Genomic DNA, 20,852 nt, shown 5'->3' on the forward strand with positions numbered 1-20,852 from the left:
GTGACTTTCCGAACACCCTGTATATTGAAAAATGACTAATCATTGCCAGTATAAAGAAAAACAACGAGTTGAATTAAAAATTACAAATACAATATGAAATATTAAAATACAATAAAGACCGGTAAATATTTATTCTCAGTATCTGATGATTAGGTGTGGCCAGGTTGTTAGTGTGCCCGAACTGTTAATCCAAGAATTCATGCATAGCTTGCCACCCTTTCTCGCAAAATCCCGTTCTGCGCTTTATGGACGCGTTCCTCCTAAAAGTTCCCGGATGAGACAGCTGCAAGTCTTCGAACATAGGACGCTATAATCAGTGGTTCGATTCCCCTCTGTTGACACAGCAAATAGTCCGGTTTGATTTTATTATAATAATATGCATACATTCCTACAATCAGTGTTATATCCAACCAGCCTGGATCGACAGTGTTTATCATGCTGGAGAAGTACATGTATTTAACCAGTAAAAGGCCTATGTACGTACAACTTCATTGGTGGAGAAAACTATAACTAAACGATGTAACCATGGCAACGATTTTGAAAAGAGGATTGATAGCGCGAGCGACTGGTACTTAAATATCGTGATCTATGATTGCTTTTTATTTCAAACAACAACAAGAAATAGAGAGAGAGAAGAGTGGTAACAGAAGAGAGAGGAGGAAAATCTAAAAGAAGAAATGGATAGAGAGAAAGAGAGAATAAGAATACAAACTGAGATCGTCAAGAAGAAGAATGACCCAGGAATGAAACTGGGGTGAGGGTAAGCTGACCCAGGCTTCCCAGTTCTGATGAACACAAGATGACATTGAAGCTTTCTTGAGATTGGTTCGAAGTCGGAACTGGGCAGTCTGTCTCAGCCTAATTCTTACAGAAGAATGCTCTTCCGCAGCGGCACAGAGGTTTCAATACCCGCGGTGGGCAGAGCGCAGATAGCCCATTGTGTAGCTTCGTGGCTCGTTACAAACAAACATCTAACAGGAAAAGGGCTATATGTACATGCAAGAATGACGCCATTTTGTTATATTATCAAGTATGTTAATGTATATTATAAAGATTATATTATATTATAATTTATATAAACGAAATTAAACACTCATTTCATGAAAATGGTTAAAGTCAAAGTTAAAGAAATAGGAAAGATATATAATAATAACAAGTGAATGGACAACTTAACTGACGAATGAAAATAATAACTTGGTATTTGTAACTTTTTGTGATACAAGCAACCTTTTGAAGTATATTTAATTAATGTAGTATATCGGATAATGACTAAACATGCACAAAACATTTAGAACGCTTATTCGTTTATTTGAATTTCGCGCAAAGCTACTCGAGGGCTATTTGCATTAATCGTTCCTAATTTAGCAGTGTAAGACTAGAGAGAAAGCAGCTAGTAATCACCGCCCACCGCCAACTCTTGAACTACTCTTTTACTAACAAATACTGGAATTGGCCGTTATATTATAACGCCCCCACGGCTGAAAAGGCGGGCATGTTTGGTGTTACGTGGATTCGAACGCGCGACCCTCGGATTACGAGTCGAATGCCTTAATCACCTGGCCGTACAGGGCCCAATATATTGATTTAAATATATAAACGAGAACTAAAGCCGATGGTGATGTATTTTTTTAAAATACAAACTGTTATGCAATTTTGTATTTCAAAAGCCCATGAAAAGTATTACACAAACTATCCGATTTCCCATGGCGCGCAGTGTATTAAATTCGCGTGTGTCGTATTCATGGCGTCATATCTGCATCCTGAGAATGGATAAAACAAAAGTCCTTCGTAACGGGAAATGGTGACGAAACGAGAAATTCCTAAACCCTGCTGCAAATCTGCATATAGATAAAATAACAATTTCTTGAGTGTCGCACATCGCGTAATAAAAACATTTTTCCAGTATCATATAAGCAAAAGTTTCATTACAATACGATGTTATCTGCTATTCAAATAAATAAAACAAAATTAATATTCATTAAACCAATTTACGTTGTCATCAGCATTCTGTATCTTTCGAAAATGAGTTTGTAAGTTCTAACATGGATTTATGAAACTAATTATTATACTGAAATACTGATTCTAATATGCACAACACAAAAATATACTATCTCTATAAGAATATGAAAGAGAACATTAATTTATTTGATATTTCAAATTATCCAAAAGACAATTTTTTATGATGTTACGTTTATAAAAAAAAAATTTGGGTAAGATTTAAAAAAAAAAAAAAGAAAATGGGAAAATAATAATCTAATATGTAAGGCTTAGATCTAATATGTATGGCTTAGATCTAATATGTAAGACTTAGATCTAATATGTATGGCTTAAAATTACAACATGATAAAATTTGTCAGAAGTCAAAGTTATTTAGAAGTTTGTTACCAAAAATAAAACTACATTATTATGGCCAAGCGCGTTAAGGCGTTCGACTCGTAATCCGAGGGTCGCGAGTTCGAATCCCGGTCGCACCAAACATGCTCGCCTTCCCAGCCGTAAGGGCGTTATATTGTGACGGTCAATCTCACTATTCGTTGGTAAAAGAGTAGCCCAAGAGTTGGCGGTGGGTGGTGATGACTAGCTGCTTTCCATCTAGTCTTACACTGCTAAATTAAAGACGGCTAGCGCAGATAGCCCTCGTGAAGCTTTGCGCGAAATACAAACAAACAAGAACTGCATTCAATGAATGTAAAGGATATTTATTTGATTAAAAAATCTGTATAAAAATTATGTAATTGTAACATTTCACTCTATCGATCACAGATAGCACAAAGTATGTCTACAACTTTCAATATAGGTTTCGATACCCGTGGTGGGCAGAGCACAGATAACCCTTTGTGCCTTACGCTTAACTTTAAATAAATAAATGTAATAAAACTTCTAAACTCAGTGAATTGATTCTCTGTCTATGACTCAAAAATAATTAAAACTCAGTTAATTAAACATGTGGTAAGAATGGCAACTGGGACAAACTCCATGTAGTTTTACTTGTTCGATTTAGTAAAAACTTTAACGAAAACCGATATTAAGGCAGCAATAAATGATATAACTCTTACTTATAACTGGGAGTAAAAATTGAGACTTCATAATAAAATTTAGTTTAAGCAATTTGTTTACACTTCTAAGAATTATTAAAAATGTTTTTCGTTATTTGATATAAACTATGATCAAATTTTTTAAAACAGTATACTTCGATTAAACAAAATACGTTAACACGGTTTGATATCAAAGAAATATCAATTATATATGAAAACGAAGAACTACTTGGTTTAAAAATAATTAATAGTTATCTTAAAAGTTTACCACAATTTATACAAATAATTGATACCAAATGCATTGGGTAAAACATTATAAAACGTAATTATAATAACATGAAAGAATAATGCATTGAAATGTAGTAATTACTCAGTGGTAGGTACTGAAAAATTAATTAATAATATAAAATGATCAAAAATGGAAAATTTTGTCAAATAATTAAAATAATCTATATTTAAATATATAAAATGGGTAAATATTAACAACATTTTCAGCTAGCTAAGTTAATATAAATTATTGTTGTTCAGTTGTGAGTGTTCATTTAATTTAATATGTAACTTTTAGAGTTTTATGATTTTTTTATTGATTTAAGCTGTGCTTCCTCAGAGCGCTAGAACCATTTGTAGTATATGAATAAGGTATCTCTAACACTTTGATTTGTTTGTTTGTAATTAAGCACAGAGCTACACAATGGGCTATATGTGCTCTGCCCACCACGGGTATCAAAACCCGATTTCTAGCAGTCTGAGTCCGCAGACTTACTGCTGTGCCACTGGGAGACAACATTTTGATCTTCTATTCATAACAATTCGAATGTTAAAATAATAATAGTCCTTACTTCTAAGTTAAGGACAGAAATCCCCATCCCCTTAGGTAGGGATCAGACATGAAAGGAAGGATAATGAAAAAATGTTGTAGCGATTTTGAGCTATTTTTAAGGATTTGGGGGGATCTATGCTACTTTCGATTTTTTTTGGTTATTTTTACAAAATGATTTTAGCCTGTGTTTCCGTTTTGGGGTTTGTTTTTTTTTGGGGGGGTTAAACAATTTTGTATTTCTCACTTTTGTTGACCGAAATAGTTCAGAATTCTCATTCGTACATTACTATCATAATAAATCAAGGTGATGCTACACCAAGCATGTTAAAGTAAGGGATTTGTTAACAAGCTTACCAAACTAAAGAGATGGTCGAATGTGTCACTGAACTTGCCAAAATTAAAAAAAAATGGTTTTAAATTTTAGGGTTTGTGACTTCACGTGTTTGATTAACTAGGGAATAATTGTTTTCGTAAGTAACAAATTTATGCATAGCGTGTTATTGTATTAATAAGACGAGTATTGCGTATAGTTTACCGAAATTTGTGTAAAAAAATAAAAAAATGTGAATTGTTTCGATTTTTGTCAAACTGGCTCGGCATGGCCTTTTGGGTTAAGGCGTTCGACTCGTCATCTGGGGATCGTGGGTTCGAATCCCCCATCGCACCAAACATGCTTGCCCTTTCAGCCGTGGGTGCGTTACAAGGTTGACGGTCAATCCCACTATTCGTTGTTAAAAGAGTAGCCCAAGAGTTGGCGGTGGGTGGTGATGACTAGCTGCCTTCCTTCTAGTCTTACACTGCTAAAATAGGGACGGCTAGCGCAGATAGCCCTCGAGTAGCTTTGCGCGAAATTTTAAAACAAACAAATAAACTTGCCAAACTAATACACTGGAACCAGACAAACTTAAACAGGTACATGATATGGTAAAGAGTGTATAGTAACTTTGTTTGTCCAGATTACACTAAACAAATAACGTCTCGACATTCGTTAAAACGTACTAAAAGTAAAAGAAAAAAAAATCGTTACTGGCTATATACGTTCCAGCTTCGATGTAATACCTTCGTTACATTCCTGTGTTTTGGATATAATAACTCTGATTTCCCGGAATCGTTGATGTGATATTCCAAACGTTACACTTGAAGCAAAAAAACAGTTTGAATCATTAGAATAACATTCGAAGAACACGACAGTTTCACTTGACTGCTTCGTATGATTGCGTAAAGGTGACCAGTTTGTCAACAGATATGTTACTCTGTACCTAGCATTACCGCTCATATCCTGTTGTGTTAAGCTATTCATTTCCTTGTATGGGAGAACACAGTGTACTCTCCGTGTTCTTTTGCAACGGTCTTCTAACCTGTACATGGAACTCTATTTAAAGAGATGAACGTGTAGAGTGAATCATTTCTTCTTATTCAAGGTAACAATTACGTTATCACAGGTACGTCAGTTTATTACTATCACATCGATAATGTACTATTTTCGTATGAACTATTTTTATTCTAACTGTAAACTGTAAAATTTAGAAACGACTTCTCTTTCCCAGGGTTACAGTAGTTTAAAAATGGGTTTTTAAAGTGTTTTAAAAACAACGTATTTTTCTTGCGTGTGTGAAAGATTCTTTACGACTTTCAACATAATGTGTAATTTCGAGAGAAACTAGTACCAGCAATAACTCTGAAAAACTTCAACAAACAGGCTTTATTGTGAGCATTGCTTTATGGCGAGAAACATTGTTAGATAAATCGCACTTACTGTACAAAAAAACATTCATTCAGGAAATTAGTTTGATAAATCCCTCTTAAGTAGAAAAAAAAACACACGTTGGTTTAGGAGTTAGTCTCATTAGATAAATCTCACTGAAAGTAAAAAAAAAGAAACCGTCGTTTAGGAGTATAGTTTGATATATCGTAATTATGGTACTGAAGAAACGTTCGTTTATTTGTAAACATAAGTTACTTACAGTTGTATTGTGATGTTGTAAAAACTGTATTATATCATACGCTTAAATATTGAAATCAGATAACACCTGTTTGTGTATGTTGTCAAACTTCGCACAAAGCTACACGAGGCGTCCCTAATTCACGGTGATAAGAAGCCAGCTAGTCAACACCATGCACTGTTAACTGTTGGGTTATCTTATTGACCCGAAACTTCAAGTTTATTGTTGTGAGTTGTTCACAACCGCGAGACTCGGATAATAAGCCGTATTCTCAAATATTAAAATAAAATGGGCCCGGCATGGCCAAGCGCGTAAGGTGTGCGACTCGTAATCCGAGGGTCGCGGGTTCGCGCCCGCGTCGCGCTAAACATGCTCGCCCTCCCAGCCGTGGGGGCGTATAATGTGACGGTCAATCCCACTATTCGTTGGTAAAAGAGTAGCCCAAGAGTTGGCGGTGGGTGGTGATGACTAGCTGCCTTCCCTCTAGTCTTACACTGCTAAATTAGGGACGGCTAGCACAGATAGCCCTCGAATAGCTTTGTGCGAAATTCCAAAAAAAACAACAAAAACAATAAAATAAGATAAGACGTCTCAGCATTTAAATGATAAGAAAGATAATCCATCATGTGTTAAAAATTTAAAGAAATAACTTACACTAACGCCGATAATAAATAAATAAATAAATATATATATATACTGTTCAAAATGAATATTAAACGTAGACGCATTGGACCGATTTCCCAAGTCCTAGAATACTCCACAATAATGGCAGAGCTCACGGACGAAACTGTGTGATGGACCATTAGAGCTCTTTCAAGTGCATAAATAAATAAAATGGACAAGTTTTGGACTCATTGTTTACTTATTTGTCTTTATGTATGTAATTTCACATTCCATTTATATTATTCATTTGACGTGAGCATTAGTGTTTCTGAATACTGAGTCAGGTGTAGGACTAAAGTCAAAATGTCATACATAAGGGTGAAGTTTGAGTGTATTTTTTTACTCTTGTAAGTTATTATCGTTTAGAAGCTAATAACTGTATTTTTCTATTTATTTACATTCATAATTAATACAACCGTATGGCAACTTCGTGAAAATCATAAAACGTTTTCTATAGAAACCAATTATATTTGCTTCTTACCAAATCAGCTTTATTTTTGATAAAACTTACCGATCTATTCCTGTAGAAGTTTAAGAAGAATGGCCTTTGTTTATTACGTATTACTGGCCGTCGGGGTCCCCCTAATACAGTCCGAGTCAGTAAAAGCGGATACGTGTCCCTCGCTCTACATGAGATTCAACAAAAGCCCCACTTTTTGCTTAGCCCCTAAGTCTAGCTGCTCCAAAGCCTCTTCTGGGGTTTCTAAAGACCAGAAGACGGAAATTGTGAACACCCACAATTCTCTTCGAAATAGGCTTGCTTTGGGTCAAGAAACAACCAACAGCTTCCCAGGAGCTGCAGACATGCTTCAAATGGTAGGTTTTATTCTCAGAAATAATAGAGTGACGACATCTTTATAGTAATAATAATTTTTTTAAATCGTGATTTAAGATAATAAGTAATACATATGTAACTGATACATATATAGCTGACGAAAAACACATTAGAATGTAAGAACAAACTAACTTCTAAAATCGTTTTAAGCTTTTTGATTTCAGTATTATTTCTGAAAACATATATTTAATCTAAATAAAATGACTCTAGCTAATACTGTTGTTAAGATTTCCATTTTGTGTTCAAGTGCCCTTACTGACATTTCACCTAGCGGCTGGAACTGTAATCTCTAATAATCATTACACTATGTAACACAAATTTTGTTCCTGGATAGTATGTGTTAGTTCTTAATTACTTAGGTTGTAAAAGTACAGTCAATTGGCCATTATTCCCTTCAAACCTTTAGAAATTAGCCTATTTTCTATGTAAAAACGGGCAAATTTGTACATGTTCATTTACATAAGGTCTAAATAAAACAACATATGAATCAAGATTTACATGTATTTATACTAAAGTTATACAAAAATGTTTAGAAGTGAGTAGTTTTTTTAGATTTGCGACTGTAATGTAAATCATTTTCACATATCAGCCCCCAAATATAGTCTCCCATCACGTTTTCGTTATACGCTCCCAGGTCACAAAAGCAAAATTTGAAGAGAAAAAATAGGTCTTCTCCATTTACTTTAGGCATAAGCAATTGGGAAATAACACTTTCTGTCCAGAAACAAGAACAAGTAAAAATCATATTATAAACATCACGTTATGTGTTGTTATTTATCAGTCGTGTTCACCAGTCTAATAAGTTTCGTAATGGTATCAGTATAACTTGTAGGATTGTGACAAAACGTTCTCACATAATTGTAAACACAAAACTCACCCATGATGGGATGAAAATCACGGATATATATATATATGTGCTTGTGTGTATAATCAGCTATACAATATCAAAAATACAATGATTACGAGTACAATAAATATTTGTAGCAATATTATACAGTTGTGGCTTTTGAAATACCTCTGACGATATTACACTGAAAGTATCTGTAGTAATATTACAGGGTTATGTAAGTTTGAAATACCTTCAGCAATGTTACATGACTATGGTATTGGAAATACGTGTGGAAATTATTCATAGTTTATAACTCGTGTACAATAATATACGTAAAACGCACTACATGAAATTGTCATAAAAATGTGTTCATTTTAAAACTAGCATAGACATAGTGTTTAGATCAAGCTAATAGTGGGTTTTATAAAACTATTATAGAAACATCGCTTATCTGAAACTAATACTTAAATGTTGTTTATGTCAAACTATAATATAAAACTTTTTCACTGTAAAATTAGTGTGTAAATAATATGTAAGTGAAATTACTACAGAAACGTTTCTTTTGGTTAAAATATAGAAATATTGTTTACATCAAAGTGCTAAGAAAAAAAAACACGTTTTACATAAAATTATGCTAAAAGCATCAGAATGCATAAACGTAACGTAAATGTACTATTTACATAAAACTACTACATAAACATCTGTTTGTTTTCCATATTTAAAGTATGTACTAAACTTCTTGATATTACAATGAAATATGAAGGAAGGCCCGTTTATTATTTTAGGCCTAACACAGCGGTACGTCTGCGGACTCACACCATCAGATGTCGGGTTTTGACACCCGTGGTGGGCAGACCACAAATAGCCAATTTTGGAGATTTATGCTTAATTCCAAACAAACAAACATTATTTTAGGGTAATTCGGTTAACGTTTAACAGCGATACTAAAAACAAAACAAAAACTCCTTATGCATATGAGAAACTAAAGTTGAAAAATTGTTCATTAAAAATTATGTTATCTCTCTATAAATACTTGTCCACGTATGGCCAGGTGGTTAGTATACTCAACTCGTAATATGGGGGTCGCGAGTTCAAATCCCCGTCACACTAAACATGCTCGTCCTTTTAGCCGTGGGGACGTTATAATGTGACGGTCAATCCCATTATTCGTTGGTAAAAGAGTAGCCCAAGAGTTGTCAGTGGGTGGTGATGACAGACTGCCTTCCTTCTAGTCTTACGCTACTAACTTTGAGACGACTAGCGTAGATAGCCCTCGTGCATGTTTGCGCGAAATTCAAAACAAACAAACGATAAATACTTCATTTATATCGAATCCACATGTCCCTGTATTATTCAGTATATACATATATATATGAATGTGTATATATCTATTTCTTAAAAGAAGGGGTGTGCAGTTGTTCATATATTTACTACAGTTTCTTCGTGTCAACAGTTGGAAACACTGGCGTCTTATATTTTACATAACTTATAAGAAAAACCAAAGTACCACTAGCACAATATTTATTATAATTATGTCACGCAATAAATGCACGTTCTATTACATTCTTGTTTCAGGTGTGGGATGAAGAATTAGCAGGTATTGCTCAGAAGCACAGCGATCAGTGTGTTTATAGACACGACTGTCGAACATGTCGTCAAGTTGGTATGTACTGAAAAATTCTTACTTTGTCTCTGGAACCTCATTGTAACAAATCTGAATCATCTTGTATAGTTCAAAACGGTAAAATATAGTTTATAGTTTTATATTTTACACGTCAAGATCAGGTGTAATCTAGTCAAAAAGAAGTCTTATTGTTTCTACAATATTTCTATAGGCAACTTTTCCGTTGGGCAGAACCTCTATACATTGTATACAAGTCAGAACACCTGTCCACCTCCTAACTGGACAACGGCTATAAATTCTTGGTACTCGGAAGTGAAGGACATGCCTGTATCTTACATCTCCCCATTTAAAGTTAACACTCCATCCGACAAAAAAATCGGACACTTTACTCAGGTAAACAATATTTATTCTCTATCAAAACGAATAAGCAATAGCCACGCATAAAGTATTCATACACCTTCAGTGTGATAAAGATGAAAAAAGATAACTTTGTTAAGCAGTAGTGATATCAATAACACTGAAGCTTTATCAGATAGTACTAGTGATATCAATAACACTGAAGCTTTATCAGATAGTACTAGTGATATCAATAACACTGAAGCTTTATCAGATAGTACTAGTGATATCAATAACACTGAAGCTTTATCAGATAGTACTAGTGATATCAATAACACTGAAGCTTTAACAGATAGTACTAGTGATATCAATAACACTGAAGCTTTATCAGATAGTACAAGTGATATCAATAACACTGAAGCTTTATCAGACAGTACTAGTGATATCAATAACACTGAAGCTTTATCAGATAGTACAAGTGATATCAACAACACTGAAGCTTTATCAGATAGTACAAGTGATATCAATAACACTGAAGCTTTATCAGATAGTACTAGTGATATCAATAACACTGAAGCTTTATCAGATAGTACTAGTGATATCAATAACACTGAAGCTTTATCAGATAGTACTAGTGATATCAATAACACTGAAGCTTTATCAGATAGTACTAGTGATATCAATAACACTGAAGCTTTATCAGATAGTACTAGTGATATCAATAACACTGTAGCTTTATCAGATAGTACTAGTGATATCAATAACACTGTAGCTTTATCAGATAGTACTAGTGATATCAATAACACTGAAGCTTTATCAGATAGTACTAGTGATATCAATAACACTGAAGCTTTATCAGATAGTACAAGTGATATCAATAACACTGAAGCTTTATCAGACAGTACTAGTGATATCAATAACACTGAAGCTTTATCAGATAGTACAAGTGATATCAACTACACTGAAGCTTTATCAGATAGTACTAGTGATACCAATAACACTGAAGCTTTATCAGATAGTACTAGTGATACCAATAACACTGAAGCTTTATCAGATAGTACTAGTGATATCAATAACACTGTAGCTTTATCAGATAATACTAGTGATATCAATAACACCGTAACTTTATCAGATAGTATTAGTGATATCAATAATACTGTAGCTTTATCAGATAGCACTAGTGATATCAATAACACCGAAGCTTTATCAGATAATATTAGTGATATCAATAACACTGTAGCTTTATCAGATAGTACTAGTGATATCAATAACACCGTAGCTTTATCAGATAGTATTAGTGATATCAATAATACTGTAGCTTTATCAGATAGTACTAGTGATATCAATAACACCGTAGCTTTATCAGATAGTACTAGTGATATCAATAACACTGTAGCTTTATCAGATAGTACTGGTGATACCAATAACACTGAAGCTTTATCAGATAGTACTAGTGATATCAATAACACTGTAGCTTTATCAGATAGTACTAGTGATATCAATAACACTGAAGCTTTATCAGATAGTACAAGTGATATCAATAACACTGAAGCTTTATCAGACAGTACTAGTGATATCAATAACACTGAAGCTTTATCAGATAGTACAAGTGATATCAACAACACTGAAGCTTTATCAGATAGTACAAGTGATATCAATAACACTGAAGCTTTATCAGATAGTACTAGTGATATCAATAACACTGAAGCTTTATCAGATAGTACTAGTGATATCAATAACACTGAAGCTTTATCAGATAGTACTAGTGATATCAATAACACTGTAGCTTTATCAGATAGTACTAGTGATATCAATAACACTGTAGCTTTATCAGATAGTACTAGTGATATCAATAACACTGAAGCTTTATCAGATAGTACAAGTGATATCAATAACACTGAAGCTTTATCAGACAGTACTAGTGATATCAATAACACTGAAGCTTTATCAGATAGTACAAGTGATATCAACAACACTGAAGCTTTATCAGATAGTACAAGTGATATCAGCTACACTGAAGCTTTATCACATAGTACTAGTGATACCAATAACACTGAAGCTTTATCACATAGTACTAGTGATACCAATAACACTGAAGCTTTATCAGATAGTACTAGTGATACCAATAACACTGTAGCTTTATCAGATAATACTAGTGATATCAATAACACCGTAGCTTTATCAGATAGTATTAGTGATATCAATAATACTGTAGCTTTATCAGATAGCACTAGTGATATCAATAACACCGTAGCTTTATTAGATAGTATTAGTGATATCAATAACACTGTAGCTTTATCAGATAGTACTAGTGATATCAATAACACCGTAGCTTTATCAGATAGTATTAGTGATATCAATAATACTGTAGCTTTATCAGATAGTACTAGTGATATCAATAACACCGTAGCTTTATCAGATAGTATTAGTGATATCAATAATACAGTAGCTTTATCAGATAGTACTAGTGATATCAATAACACTGTAGCTTTATCAGATAGTACAAGTGATATCAACAACACTAAAGCTTTATCAGATAGTACAAGTGATATCAGCTACACTGAAGCTTTATCACATAGTACTAGTGATACCAATAACACTGAAGCTTTATCAGATAGTACTAGTGATACCAATAACACTGAAGCTTTATCAGATAGTACTAGTGATATCAATAACACTGTAGCTTTATCAGATAATACTAGTGATATCAATAACACCGTAGCTTTATCAGATAGTATTAGTGATATCAATAATACTGTAGCTTTATCAGATAGCACTAGTGATATCAATAACACCGTAGCTTTATTAGATAGTATTAGTGATATCAATAACACTGTAGCTTTATCAGATAGTACTAGTGATATCAATAACACCGTAGCTTTATCAGATAGTATTAGTGATATCAATAATACTGTAGCTTTATCAGATAGTACTAGTGATATCAATAACACCGTAGCTTTATCAGATAGTATTAGTGATATCAATAATACAGTAGCTTTATCAGATAGTACCAGTGATATCAATAACACTGTAGCTTTATCAGATAGTACTAGTGATACCAATAACACTGTAGCTTTATCAGATAGTACTAGTGATATCAATAACACTGTAGCTTTATCAGATAGTACTAGTGATACCAATAACACTGTAGCTTTATCAGATAGTACTAGTGATATCAATAACACCGTAGCTTTATCAGATAGTATTGGTAATACCAATAACACTGTAGCTTTATCAGATAGTACTAGTGATATCAATAACACTGTTGCTTTATCAGATAGTATTGGTAATACCAATAACACTGTAGCTTTATCAGATAGTACTAGTGATATCAATAACACTGTTGCTTTATCAGATAGTACTAGTGATATCAATAATACTGTAGCTTTATTAGATAGTACTAGTGATATCAATAACACTGTAGCTTTATCAGATAGTACTAGTGATACCAATAACACTGTAGCTTTATCAGATAGTACCAGTGATATCAATAACACTGTAGCTTTATCAGATAGTACTAGTGATACCAATAACACCGTAGCTTTATCAGATAGTATTAGTAATACCAATAACACTGTAGCTTTATCAGATAGTACTAGTGATATCAACAACACTGAAGCTTTATCAGATAGTACTAGTGATACCAATAACACTGTAGCTTTATCAGATAGTACCAGTGATATCAACAACACTGTAGCTTTATCAGATAGTACTAGTGATATCAATAACACAGTAGCTTTATCAGATAGCACTAGTGATATCAATAACACTGAAGCTTTATCAGATAGTACTAGTGATACCAATAACACTGTAGCTTTATCAGATAGTACCAGTGATATCAATAACACTGTAGCTTTATCAGATAGTACTAGTGATACCAATAACACTGTAGCTTTATCAGATAGCACTAGTGATATCAATAACACTGTAGCTTTATCAGATAGTATTGGTAATACCAATAACACTGTAGCTTTATCAGATAGTACTAGTGATATCAATAACACTGTTGCTTTATCAGATAGTACTAGTGATATCAATAACACTGTAGCTTTATCAGATAGTACTAGTGATACCAACAACACTGAAGCTTTATCAGATAGTACTAGTGATATCAATAACACTGTAGCTTTATCAGATAGTACCAGTGATATCAATAACACTGTAGCTTCATCAGATAGTACTAGTGACATCAATAACACTGTAGCTTTATCAGATAGTACTAGTGATATCAATAACACTGTAGCTTTATCAGATAGCACTAGTGATATCAATAACACTGTAGCTTTATCAGATAGTATTAGTAATACCAATAACACTGTAGCTTTATCAGATAGTACTAGTGATATCAATAACACTGTTCCTTTATCAGATAGTACTAGTGATATCAATAACACCGTAGCTTTATCAGATAGTATTAGTAATACCAATAACACTGTAGCTTTATCAGATAGTACTAGTGATATCAACAACATTCAAGCTTTATCAGATAGTACTAGTGATACCAATAACACTGAAGCTTTATCAGATAGTACTAGTGATATCAACAACACTGAAGCTTTATCAGATAGTACTAGTGATATCAATAACACTGTAGCTTTATCAGATAGTACTAGTGATATCAATAACACTGAAGCTTTATCAGATAGTACTAGTGATATCAATAACACTGTAGCTTTATCAGATAGTACCAGTGATATCAATAACACTGTAGCTTTATCAGATAGTACTAGTGATATCAATAACACTGTAGCTTTATCAGATAGCACTAGTGATATCAATAACACTGTAGCTTTATCAGATAGTATTGGTAATACCAATAACACTGTAACTTTATCAGATAGTACCAGTGATATCAATAACACTGTTGCTTTATCAGATAGTACTAGTGATATCAATAACACTGTAGCTTTATCAGATAGTACTAGTGATATCAATAACACTGAAGCTTTATCAGATAGTACTAGTGATATCAATAACACTGTAGCTTTATCAGATAGTACTAGTGATATCAATAACACTGTAGCTTTATCAGATAGTACTAGTGATATCAATAACACTGTAGCTTTATCAGATAGTATTAGTGATATCAATAACACTGTAGCTTTATCAGATAGTACTAGTGATATCAATAACACTGTAGCTTTATCAGATAGTATTGGTGATACCAATAACACTGTAGCTTTATCAGATAGTACTAGTGATATCAATAACACTGAAGCTTTATCAGATAGTACTAGTGATATCAATAACACTGAAGCTTTATCAGATAGTACTAGTGATATCAATAACACTGAAGCTTTATCAGATAGTACTAGTGATATCAATAACACTGAAGCTTTATCAGATAGTACTAGTGATATCAATAACACTGTAGCTTTATCAGATAGTACTAGTGATATCAATAACACTGAAGCTTTATCAGATAGTACTAGTGATATCAATAACACTGAAGCTTTATCAGATAGTACAAGTGATATCAATAACACTGAAGCTTTATCAGACAGTACTAGTGATATCAATAACACTGAAGCTTTATCAGATAGTACAAGTGATATCAATAACACTGAAGCTTTATCAGATAGTACAAGTGATATCAATAACACTGAAGCTTTATCAGATAGTACTAGTGATATCAATAACACTGAAGCTTTATCAGATAGTACTAGTGATATCAATAACACTGAAGCTTTATCAGATAGTACTAGTGATATCAATAACACTGAAGCTTTATCAGATAGTACTAGTGATATCAATAACACTGAAGCTTTATCAGATAGTACTAGTGATATCAATAACACTGTAGCTTTATCAGATAGTACTAGTGATATCAATAACACTGTAGCTTTATCAGATAGTACTAGTGATATCAATAACACTGAAGCTTTATCAGATAGTACTAGTGATATCAATAACACTGAAGCTTTATCAGATAGTACAAGTGATATCAATAACACTGAAGCTTTATCAGATAGTACTAGTGATATCAATAACACTGAAGCTTTATCAGATAGTACAAGTGATATCAACAACACTGAAGCTTTATCAGATAGTACTAGTGATATCAATAACACTGAAGCTTTATCAGATAGTACTAGTGATATCAATAACACTGAAGCTTTATCAGATAGTACTAGTGATATCAATAACACTGAAGCTTTATCAGATAGTACTAGTGATATCAATAACACTGTAGCTTTATCAGATAGTACTAGTGATATCAATAACACCGTAGCTTTATCAGATAGTATTAGTGATATCAATAACACTGTAGCTTTATCAGATAGTACTAGTGATATCAATAACACCGTAGCTTTATCAGATAGTACTAGTGATATCAATAACACTGTAGCTTTATCAGATAGTACTAGTGATATCAATAACACTGTAGCTGTATCAGATAGTACTAGTGATATCAATAACACTGTAGCTTTATCAGATAGTACTGGTGATACCAATAACACTGAAGCTTTATCAGATAGTACTAGTGATATCAATAACACTGTAGCTTTATCAGATAGTACTAGTGATACCAATAACACTGTAGCTTTATCAGATAGTACCAGTGATATCAATAACACTGTAGCTTTATCAGATAGTACTAGTGATACCAATAACACTGAAGCTTTATCAGATAGTACTAGTGATATCAATAACACTGAAGCTTTATCAGATAGTACAAGTGATATCAATAACACTGAAGCTTTATCAGATAGTACTAGTGATATCAATAACACTGAAGCTTTATCAGATAGTACAAGTGATATCAATAACACTGAAGCTTTATCAAACAGTACTAGTGATATCAATAACACTGAAGCTTTATCAGATAGTACAAGTGATATCAATAACACTGAAGCTTTATCAGATAGTACAAGTGATATCAATAACACTGAAGCTTTATCAGATAGTACTAGTGATACCAATAACACTGAAGCTTTATCAGATAGTACTAGTGATACCAATAACACTGAAGCTTTATCAGATAGTACTAGTGATATCAATAACACTGTAGCTTTATCAGATAATACTAGTGATATCAATAACACCGTAGCTTTATCAGATAGTATTAGTGATATCAATAATACTGTAGCTTTATCAGATAGTACTAGTGATATCAATAACACCGTAGCTTTATCAGATAGTATTAGTGATATCAATAACACTGTAGCTTTATCAGATAGTACTAGTGATATCAATAACACTGTAGCTTTATCAGATAGTATTAGTGATATCAATAACACTGTAGCTTTATCAGATAGTACTAGTGATATCAATAACACTGTAGCTTTATCAGATAGTACTAGTGATATCAATAACACTGTAGCTTTATCAGATAGTACTAGTGATACCAATAACACTGAAGCTTTATCAGATAGTACTAGTGATATCAATAACACTGTAGCTTTATCAGATAGTACTAGTGATATCAATAACACTGTAGCTTTATCAGATAGTACCAGTGATATCAATAACACTGTAGCTTTATCAGATAGTACTAGTGATATCAATAACACTGTAGCTTTATCAGATAGTACTAGTGATACCAATAACACTGTAGCTTTATCAGATAGTACTAGTGATACCAATAACACTGAAGCTTTATCAGATAGTACTAGTGATATCAATAACACTGTAGCTTTATCAGATAGTACTAGTGATACCAATAACACTGTAGCTTTATCAGATAGTACCAGTGATATCAATAACACTGTAGCTTTATCAGATAGTACTAGTGATATCAATAACACTGTAGCTTTATCAGATAGTACTAGTGATATCAATAACACTGAAGCTTTATCAGATAGTACTAGTGATATCAATAACACTGTAGCTTTATCAGATAGTACAAGTGATATCAATAACACTGTAGCTTTATCAGATAGTACTAGTGATATCAATAACACCGTAGCTTTATCAGATAGTATTAGTGATATCAATAACAGTGTAGCTTTATCAGATAGTACCAGTGATATCAATAACACTGTAGCTGTATCAGATAGTACTAGTGATATCAATAACACTGTAGCTTTATCAGATAGTACTGGTGATACCAATAACACTGAAGCTTTATCAGATAGTACTAGTGATATCAATAACACTGTAGCTTTATCAGATAGTACTAGTGATACCAATAACACTGTAGCTTTATCAGATAGTACTAGTGATATCAATAACACTGTAGCTTTATCAGATAGTACTAGTGATACCAATAACACTGTAGCTTTATCAGATAGTACTAGTGATATCAATAACACTGTAGCTTTATCAGATAGCACTAGTGATATCAATAACACCGTAGCTTTATCAGATAGTATTGGTAATACCAATAACACTGTAGCTTTATCAGATAGTACTAGTGATATCAATAACACTATTGCTTTATCAGATAGTATTGGTAATACCAATAACACTGTAGCTTTATCAGATAGTACTAGTGATATCAATAACACTGTTGCTTTATCAGATAGTACTAGTGATATCAATAACACTGTAGCTTTATCAGATAGTACTAGTGATATCAATAACACTGTAGCTTTATCAGATAGTACTAGTGATACCAATAACACTGTAGCCTTATCAGATAGTACTAGTGATATCAATAACACTGTAGCTTTATCAGATAGCTCTCGTGATACCAATAACACCGTAGCTTTATCAGATAGTATTAGTAATACCAATAACACTGTAGCTTTATCAGATAGTACTAGTGATATCAACAACACTGAAGCTTTATCAGATAGTACTAGTGATACCAATAAAACAGTAGCTTTATCAGATAGCACTAGTGATATCAATAACACTGAAGCTTTATCAGATAGTACTAGTGATACCAATAACACTGTAGCTTTATCAGATAGTACCAGTGATATCAATAACACTGTAGCTTTATCAGATAGTACTAGTGATACCAATAACACTGTAGCTTTATCAGATAGCACTAGTGATATCAATAACACTGTAGCTTTATCAGATAGTATTGGTAATACCAATAACACTGTAGCTTTATCAGATAGTACTAGTGATATCAATAACACTGTTGCTTTATCAGATAGTACTAGTGATATCAATAATACTGTAGCTTTATCAGATAGCACTAGTGATATCAATAACACTGTAGCTTTATCAGATAGTATTGGTAATACCAATAACACTGTAGCTTTATCATATAGTACTAGTGATACAAACAACACTGAAGCTTTATCAGATAGTACTAGTGATATCAATAACACTGTAGCTTTATCAGATAGTACCAGTGATATCAATAACACTGTAGCTTTATCAGATAGTACTAGTGATATCAATAACACTGTAGCTTTATCAGATAGCACTAGTGATATCAATAACACTGTAGCTTTATCAGATAGTATTGGTAATACCAATAACACTGTAGCTTTATCAGATAGTACTAGTGATATCAATAACACTGTTAGCTTTATCAGATAGTACTAGTGATATCAATAACACTGTAGCTTTATCAGATAGTACTAGTGATACCAATAACACTGAAGCTTTATCAGATAGTACTAGTGATATCAATAACACTGAAGCTTTATCAGATAGTACTAGTGATATCAATAACACTGTAGTTTATCAGATAGTACTAGTGATATCAATAACACTGAAGCTTTATCAGATAGTACTAGTGATATCAATAACACTGAAGCTTTATCAGATAGTACAAGTGATATCAATAACACTGAAGCTTTATCAGATAGTACTAGTGATATCAATAACACTGAAGCTTTATCAGATGGTACAAGTGATATCAACAACACTGAAGCTTTATCAGATAGTACAAGTGATATCAATAACTCTGAAGCTTTATCAGATAGTACTAGTGATATCAATAACACTGAAGCTTTATCAGATAGTACTAGTGATACCAATAACACTGAAGCTTTTACAGATAGTACTAGTGATATCAATAACACTGTAGCTTTATCAGATAATACTAGTGATATCAATAACACCGTAGCTTTATCAGATAGTACCAGTGATATCAATAACACTGTAGCTTTATCAGATAGTACTAGTGATATCAATAACACTGTAGCTGTATCAGATAGTACTAGTGATATCAATAACACTGTAGCTTTATCAGATAGTACTGGTGATACCAATAACACTGATGCTTTATCAGATAGTACTAGTGATATCAATAACACTGTAGCTTTATCAGATAGTACTAGTGATATCAATAACACTGTAGCTTTATCAGATAGTACCAGTGATATCAATAACACTGTAGCTTTATCAGATACTACTAGTGATACCAATAACACTGTAGCTTTATCAGATAGTACTAGTGATATCAATAACACTGTAGCTTTATCAGATAGTACTAGTGATATCAATAACACCGTAGCTTTATCAGATAGTATTGGTAATACCAATAACACTGTAGCTTTATCAGATAGTACTAGTGATATCAATAACACTGTTGCTTTATCAGATAGTATTGGTAATACCAATAACACTGTAGCTTTATCAGATAGTACTAGTGATATCAATAACACTGTTGCTTTATCAGATAGTACTAGTGATATCAATAATACTGTAGCTTTATCAGATAGTACTAGTGATATCAATAACACTGTAGCTTTATCAGATAGTACTAGTGATATCAATAACACTGTAGCTTTATCAGATAGTACTAGTGATATCAATAACACTGTAGCTTTATCAGATAGTACTGGTGATACCAATATCACTGAAGCTTGATCAGATAGTACTAGTGATGCCAACAACACTGAAGCTTTATCAGAT

General features: G+C 32.9%; 1 protein-coding gene across 1 annotated transcript in view; it reads left to right on the forward strand.

The window, feature by feature from the left end:
- Positions 1 to 5,046: 5,046 nt before the first annotated feature.
- Positions 5,047 to 20,852, forward strand: part of LOC143228438 (CRISP/Allergen/PR-1-like) — a 37,664-nt gene continuing 21,858 nt past the window's right edge. The window contains exons 1-4 of the mRNA XM_076459699.1: positions 5,047 to 5,297; positions 6,989 to 7,277; positions 9,701 to 9,788; positions 9,961 to 10,142. Of these exons, the coding sequence (XP_076315814.1) occupies positions 7,002 to 7,277; positions 9,701 to 9,788; positions 9,961 to 10,142 (546 nt within the window). The 5' untranslated portion in view covers positions 5,047 to 5,297; positions 6,989 to 7,001. The remainder of the gene's footprint in view (positions 5,298 to 6,988; positions 7,278 to 9,700; positions 9,789 to 9,960; positions 10,143 to 20,852) is intronic.

The sequence above is a fragment of the Tachypleus tridentatus genome, chromosome 10 (assembly GCF_004210375.1).
Source record: "Tachypleus tridentatus isolate NWPU-2018 chromosome 10, ASM421037v1, whole genome shotgun sequence".
NCBI classification, from domain to species: domain Eukaryota; kingdom Metazoa; phylum Arthropoda; class Merostomata; order Xiphosura; family Limulidae; genus Tachypleus; species Tachypleus tridentatus.